Below are 8102 nucleotides of genomic sequence, written 5' to 3'. Positions count from 1 at the left end.
CTCTCTGCAGCTCGATCATAACGGAACCTGATGATTCTGTTCCAGGGAGTAAACAGTTCCTGGGTGACTTAGGCCAGTCTGCGAAACCAAGCCTTGGAAACCTGGGAGTTATTTTTGACAAAGACCTGTCATCAGTGCAGCTCTGTAAGCAGCAAACCAGGAACTGCTTCTTTTCAAACTGAGGAATATGGTCTCACGTAATGATCTGGAGCTGATCATCCGTGCGTTTGTGTCTTCACGTTTAGATTCTGTAACAGTTTGTTTTCATGTCTAAACAAGAAGGAGCTTCTCGACTGCAGTTAGAGCAAAACTCTGACCTGCACAAACAGGAGGAGCCACATATCCCCTATTTTAAAACAAACCCAGTCACACCAAACGCAAAGGTTTTACCTTTATGGCACTGAAATACAGTTTGCATAAGAATTTGGAAGGCAGTTTACACATTAGTGAATTATTCGTTGTAAACATGTTGTAAACGTGTTATAAACATGTTATAAACGTGTTATAAACATGTTATTAACGTGTCATAAACGTGTCATAAACGTGTTATAAACGTGTTATAAACGTGTTATAAACTGAAACAGGAGCATCATTAATAATAATAACTTTCTAACTGAGAGTTTTGACTCTGAGGAAACACAAATAAAACTCTTCAAAAACATTTATTAAATATCAGTCACATGACCCTGATCACATGACCCCGGGCTCAGCGTCCAGTGGGCGGAGCCAACAGCATCCAGCCAATGAGAGTCCAGGACAGAGCCGGGGGTCTTCATCAGTAACTTCAGTCCGAGTACTGCAGTACAGTGTAGTACTCCTATAGTACTACGTTACTGCAGTATCCTGTGGTGTCCATAGTATCAGTACTGCTCCATGGGGCAGTAGTACTGTAATACTACTGTAATGCTACTGCAGTACTAGTACTCCTGTGGCCGCTGCAGGTACTGCAGTACTGCGTCCGTCCACTCGGTGGAGCTCCAGATCCTCTTCAGAGCCTCGGTTTCTCTCTCGTTGGTTTGTTCCAGACCCGACCTGGACCAGGAGCGGATCAGGGCCTTGGACTCTTTCAGCACCTGCACAGAGACCGGGTTAATATAACTATTAACTACTACTAACTACTACTAACTACCACTAACTACCCAACCCTAACCCAGAGGTTAATCAGGGCCTTGGACTTTTTCAGCACCTGCACAAACACAGGGTTAATATAACTACTACTAACTACCACTAACTACCACTAACTACCACTAACTACCACTAACTACTACTAACTACTACTAACTACTACTAACTACTACTAACTACTACTAACTACCACTAACTATCACTGACTACCACTAACTACCCAACCCTAGCCCATGAGCGGATCAGGGCCTTGGACTGGTTGCCGCGGCGACGCCTCGCCGGTGGGAGGGGCGTCTGACTCACCTGGGCGTCGACGGCGAGCAGCTCCCGGACTCGCGCCTGCACTTCCTGGTTAAAGGTGTGAGGCCACAACACCTGAGACACCAGGCCTTTAGCACACGCCTCCTGTGCCGTTAGTCTCCGCCCACCCAGCAGCAGCTCCCCCGCCTGGACAGGAGGGGAACAACAGCGGAGATTTAGAGACGAGTTTTCAAAATAACAGACTTACATTTGTGCTGTTTTCAAAATAAAATATTTAAATTTGTGATGTTTTCAAGATAAAATATTTAAATTTGTGATGTTTTCAAAATAAAATATTTAAATTTGTGATGTTTTCAAAATGAAATATTTAAATTTGTGATGTTTTCAAGATAAAATATTTAAATTTGTGCTGTTTTCAAGATAAAATATTTAAATTTGTGATGTTTTCAACATAAAATATTTAAATTTGTGATGTTTTCAACATAAAATATTTAAATTTGTGATGTTTTCAACATAAAATATTTAAATTTGGGATGTTTTCAACATAAAATATTTAAATTTGTGGTGTTTTCAACATAAAATATTTAAATTTGGGATGTTTTCAACATAAAATATTTAAATTTGTGATGTTTTCAACATAAAATATTTAAATTTGTGATGTTTTCAACATAAAATATTTAAATTTGTGATGTTTTCAACATAAAATATTTAAATTTGTGATGTTTTCAACATAAAATATTTAAATTTGTGATGTTTTCAACATAAAATATTTAAATTTGTGATGTTTTCAACATAAAATATTTAAATTTAGGATGTTTTCAACATAAAATATTTAAATTTGTGATGTTTTCAACATAAAATATTTAAATTTGTGATGTTTTCAACATAAAATATTTAAATTTGTGCTGTTTTCAACATAAAATATTTAAATTTGTGATGTTTTCAAGATAAAATATTTAAATCTGTGATGTTTTCAAGATAAAATATTTAAATTTGTGATGTTTTCAAGATAAAATATTTAAATTTGTGATGTTTTCAAGATAAAATATTTAAATTTGTGATGTTTTCAAGATAAAATATTTAAATTTGTGATGTTTTCAACATAAAATATTTAAATTTGTGATGTTTTCAACATAAAATATTTAAATTTGTGATGTTTTCAACATAAAATATTTAAATTTGGGATGTTTTCAACATAAAATATTTAAATTTGTGATGTTTTCAACATAAAATATTTTAATTTGTGATGTTTTCAACATAAAATATTTAAATTTGTGCTGTTTTCAACATAAAATATTTAAATTTGTGATGTTTTCAAGACAAAATATTTAAATTTGTGATGTTTTCAACATAAAATATTTAAATTTGTGATGTTTTCAACATAAAATATTTAAATTTGTGGTGTTTTCAAGATAAAATATTTAAATTTGTGATGTTTTCAACATAAAATATTTAAATTTGTGATGTTTTCAACATAAAATATTTAAATTTGTGATGTTTTCAACATAAAATATTTAAATTTGTGATGTTTTCAACATACAATATTTAAATTTGTGATGTTTTCAACATAAAATATTTAAATTTGTGATGTTTTCAACATAAAATATTTAAATTTGTGGTGTTTTCAACATAAAATATTTAAATTTGTGATGTTTTCAACATAAAATATTTAAATTTGTGATGTTTTCAACATAAAATATTTAAATTTGTGATGTTTTCAACATACAATATTTAAATTTGTGATGTTTTCAACATAAAATATTTACATTTGTGAGGTTTTCAAGATAAAATATTTAAATTTGTGATGTTTTCAACATAAAATATTTAAATTTGTGGTGTTTTCAACATAAAATATTTAAATTTGTGATGTTTTCAACATAAAATATTTAAATTTGTGATGTTTTCAACATAAAATATTTAAATTTGTGATGTTTTCAAAATAAAAGCCATATATACCAAGTTAGGTATAGATGGGCATAGTTGATCAGGGGGAAGGTGTAGTTGAGTATAGTTAGGTGTATAGTTGGTTGTAGGGTATAGTTGGGTATAGATGGTTATAGATGGGTGTAGTTAGGTGTAGTTGGGTGTAGTTGGGGGTAGTTGGGTGTAGTTGGGGGTAGTTAACTCACAGCGGCCGGGCCCATGATCAGGGGGAAGGTGTAGTTGAGTATAGTTAGGTGTATAGTTAGGTATAGTTGGGTGTAGTTAGGTATAGTTGGGTATAGTTGGTTATAGTTGGGTGTAGTTAGGTATAGTTGGGTGTAGTTGGGTATAGTTGGGTGTAGTTAGGTATAGTTGGGTGTAGTTAGGTATAGTTGGGTGTAGTTAGGTATAGTTGGGTGTAGTTGGGTATAGTTGGGTGTAGTTGGGTATAGTTGGGTGTAGTTGGGTATAGTTGGGTGTAGTTAGGTATAGTTGGGTGTAGTTAGGTATAGTTGGGTGTAGTTAGGTATAGTTGGGTGTAGTTAGGTATAGTTGGGTGTAGTTAGGTATAGTTGGGTGTAGTTGGGTATAGTTGGGTGTAGTTGGGTATAGTTGGGTGTAGTTGGGTATAGTTGGGTGTAGTTAGGTATAGTTGGGTGTAGTTAGGTATAGTTGGGTGTAGTTAGGTATAGTTGGGTGTAGTTGGGTATAGTTGGGTGTAGTTAGGTATAGTTGGGTATAGTTGGGTATAGTTGGGTGTAGTTAGGTATAGTTGGGTATAGTTGGTTATAGTTGGGTGTAGTTAGGTATAGTTGGGTGTAGTTAGGTATAGTTGGGTGTAGTTAGGTATAGTTGGGTGTAGTTAGGTATAGTTGGGTGTAGTTAGGTATAGTTGGGTGTAGTTGGGTATAGTTGGGTATAGTTGGGTATAGTTGGGTGTAGTTAGGTATAGTTGGGTGTAGTTAGGTATAGTTGGGTGTAGTTGGGTATAGTTGGGTATAGTTGGGTATAGTTGGGTGTAGTTAGGTATAGTTGGGTGTAGTTAGGTATAGTTGGGTGTAGTTAGGTATAGTTGGGTGTAGTTGGGTATAGTTGGGTGTAGTTGGGTATAGTTGGGTGTAGTTGGGTATAGTTGGGTGTAGTTAGGTATAGTTGGGTGTAGTTAGGTATAGTTGGGTGTAGTTAGGTATAGTTGGGTGTAGTTAGGTATAGTTGGGTGTAGTTAGGTATAGTTGGGTGTAGTTGGGTATAGTTGGGTGTAGTTGGGTATAGTTGGGTGTAGTTGGGTATAGTTGGGTGTAGTTAGGTATAGTTGGGTGTAGTTAGGTATAGTTGGGTGTAGTTAGGTATAGTTGGGTATAGTTGGGTATAGTTGGGTGTAGTTAGGTATAGTTGGGTATAGTTGGTTATAGTTGGGTATAGTTGGGTATAGTTGGGTGTAGTTGGGTATAGTTGGGTATAGTTGGTTATAGTTGGGTGTAGTTAGGTATAGTTGGGTATAGTTGGGTATAGTTGGGTGTAGTTAGGTATAGTTGGGTGTAGTTGGGTATAGTTGGGTGTAGTTGGGTATAGTTGGGTGTAGTTGGGTATAGTTGGGTGTAGTTAGGTATAGTTGGGTGTAGTTGGGTATAGTTGGGTGTAGTTAGGTATAGTTGGGTATAGTTGGTTATAGTTGGGTGTAGTTAGGTATAGTTGGGTGTAGTTGGGTATAGTTGGTTATAGTTGGGTGTAGTTAGGTATAGTTGGGTATAGTTGGGTATAGTTGGGTGTAGTTAGGTATAGTTGGGTGTAGTTAGGTATAGTTGGGTGTAGTTGGGTATAGTTGGTTATAGTTGGGTGTAGTTAGGTATAGTTGGGTATAGTTGGGTATAGTTGGGTGTAGTTAGGTATAGTTGGGTGTAGTTAGGTATAGTTGGGTGTAGTTGGGTATAGTTGGGTGTAGTTGGGTATAGTTGGGTGTAGTTGGGTATAGTTGGGTGTAGTTAGGTATAGTTGGGTGTAGTTAGGTATAGTTGGGTGTAGTTAGGTATAGTTGGGTATAGTTGGGTATAGTTGGGTGTAGTTAGGTATAGTTGGGTATAGTTGGTTATAGTTGGGTATAGTTGGGTATAGTTGGGTGTAGTTAGGTATAGTTGGGTATAGTTGGGTATAGTTGGGTGTAGTTAGGTATAGTTGGGTATAGTTGGGTATAGTTGGGTGTAGTTAGGTATAGTTGGGTGTAGTTAGGTATAGTTGGGTATAGTTGGGTATAGTTGGGTGTAGTTAGGTATAGTTGGGTATAGTTGGTTATAGTTGGGTATAGTTGGGTATAGTTGGGTGTAGTTAGGTATAGTTGGGTGTAGTTAGGTATAGTTGGGTGTAGTTAGGTATAGTTGGGTGTAGTTAGGTATAGTTGGGTGTAGTTAGGTATAGTTGGGTGTAGTTAGGTATAGTTGGGTGTAGTTAGGTATAGTTGGGTGTAGTTAGGTATAGTTGGGTGTAGTTGGGTATAGTTGGGTGTAGTTAGGTATAGTTGGGTATAGTTGGGTATAGTTGGGTGTAGTTAGGTATAGTTGGGTGTAGTTAGGTATAGTTGGGTATAGTTGGGTATAGTTGGGTGTAGTTAGGTATAGTTGGGTATAGTTGGTTATAGTTGGGTATAGTTGGGTATAGTTGGGTGTAGTTAGGTATAGTTGGGTGTAGTTAGGTATAGTTGGGTGTAGTTAGGTATAGTTGGGTGTAGTTAGGTATAGTTGGGTGTAGTTAGGTATAGTTGGGTGTAGTTAGGTATAGTTGGGTGTAGTTAGGTATAGTTGGGTGTAGTTAGGTATAGTTGGGTGTAGTTGGGTATAGTTGGGTGTAGTTAGGTATAGTTGGGTGTAGTTGGGTATAGTTGGGTGTAGTTAGGTATAGTTGGGTGTAGTTGGGTATAGTTGGGTGTAGTTAGGTATAGTTCAGGGGTGCCCAAAGTGGGGCCCGTGGGCCAAATTTGGCCCGCCGGAACAATTCCGTTGGCCCGCCAGAGAGTGACCTACTTTTGCACGCATAATATGATTAACACTAACTCTCTTCCCATTCATTCTCAATGATGAATATGGATGCAGTACACTTTTTGACCACTAACGTCAAATTGGGGGCGCTGTTTCACTCCTTTCGTCAAGTTAAGGAAACACTGTTGTGGTGTCTGGGTTTTTATCACAGATTGTGGTAGCATTAACTTTCCCAGTTTTCCAACTTTTATTTCAAAGGTTGTTAACATCAACAAAGGTAGGTGTTAAAAATCGACTTATAAAAGAATATATGCTGAACTGACACTTTCAAAATGATCTAATAGCTGTGGCATTTTCTTTGAGTTACCTGAGGTAAAGTCACTGTAGATGCTGCAGATACAGGTGTTGTTTACATTTTGTACTATATTTCTACAGTTGTTGTTTTTGTTTGACTAAAACTAGGCTTTTGCCATAGTCATTTGCATAGATAGAATCAAAATGGCACATGTATACCGAAAGTGAAATAATATTAAAATATAGTAATAACATTATTATTTGCAGTTATATGTGTTTCACGCTTGACATCGCCATGTTTGGCCCGCGTCCCACAGGAACATTTTCATTTTGGCCCTCGGAGACAAAAAGTTTGGGCACCCCTGGTATAGTTGGTTATAGATGGGTGTATAGTTAGGTGTAGTTGGGGTGTAGTTAGGTGTAGTTGGGTGTAGTTAGGTGTAGTTGGGTGTAGTTGGGTGTAGTTGGGTGTAGTTGGGGGTAGTTGGGTGTAGTTAGGTGTAGTTGGTTATAGTTGGATGTAGTTGACTCACAGCGGCCGGGCCCATGATCAGGGGGAAGGTGTAGGAGCTGCAGCCGTCGGGGGTGTGGCCGTACTGGGTGTAGGGCGTTTGGATCCAGGCCTTCTCATTGGCCCAGACCACGTCACACAGAGCCAAGATGGCCGCCCCCAGACCCAGCGCCGGCCCGTTCACCGCGGCGACCAGCGGCTTCGGGAACTGGACAAGGCAGTTCACAAACGTCCTGCAGGGGGCGACAGAGGACACACTCATGGTGAGCTAGGTGTTCGGATTTATGGTAAAGTGTGTAGGGTAAAGGGAGGAGGGTGAAGGGAGTAGGGTGAAGGGAGTAGGGTGAAGGGAGTAGAGTGAAGGGAGTAGAGTGAAGGGAGTAGGGTGAAGGGAATAGGGTGAAGGGAGTAGGGTGAAGAGAGTAGGGTGAAGGGAATAGGGTGAAGGGAGTAGAGTGAAGGGAGTAGAGTGAAGGAGTAGGGTGAAGGGAGTAGGGTGAAGAGAGTAGGGTGAAGGGAATAGGGTGAAGGGAGTAGAGTGAAGGGAGTAGAGTGAAGGGAGTAGGGTGAAGGGAGTAGAGTGAAGGGAATAGGGTGAAGGGAGTAGAGTGAAGGGAGTAGGGTGAAGGGAGTAGGGTGAAGGGAATAGAGTGAAGGGAATAGGGTGAAGGGAGTAGAGTGAAGGGAGTAGGGTGAAGGGAGTAGGGTGAAGAGAGTAGGGTGAAGGGAATAGGGTGAAGGGAGTAGAGTGAAGGGAGTAGAGTGAAGGGAGTAGGGTGAAGGGAGTAGAGTGAGGGAGTAGAGTGAAGGGAGTAGGGTGAAGGGAGTAGAGTGAAGGGAGTAGAGTGAAGGGAGTAGAGTGAAGGGAGTAGGGTGAAGGGAGTAGAGTGAAGGGAGTAGAGTGAAGGGAGTAGGGTGAAGGGAGTAGGGTGAAGGGAGTAGGGTGAAGGGAGTAGAGTAAAGGGAGTAGAGTAAAGGGAGTAGAGTAAAGTGTGCAGGGTGAAGGGAGTAGGGTGAAG

The 8102-nt window shown here is 38.8% G+C and overlaps 1 protein-coding gene across 1 annotated transcript; it reads right to left on the bottom strand.

Moving 5' to 3' along the window:
* Positions 1–572: 572 nt before the first annotated feature.
* LOC306982795 (chromodomain Y-like protein) lies at positions 573–7345 on the bottom strand (the record flags this gene model as incomplete). The annotated part of the gene is made up of 3 exons (XM_079583246.1): positions 573–1073; positions 1429–1572; positions 7106–7345. The coding sequence occupies 3 exons, from the start codon at positions 7343–7345 to the stop codon at positions 918–920; spliced, it is 540 nt and encodes a 179-aa protein (XP_079439372.1). The 3' UTR covers positions 573–917.
* Between the last annotated feature and the right edge of the window lie 757 nt (positions 7346–8102).

Source organism: Gobius niger (genome assembly GCF_951799975.1).
Source record: "Gobius niger genome assembly, contig: SCAFFOLD_143, whole genome shotgun sequence".
In the NCBI taxonomy this organism is placed as follows: Eukaryota; Metazoa; Chordata; class Actinopteri; order Gobiiformes; family Gobiidae; genus Gobius; species Gobius niger.
This window is presented reverse-complemented; position numbering and strand designations above follow the sequence as displayed.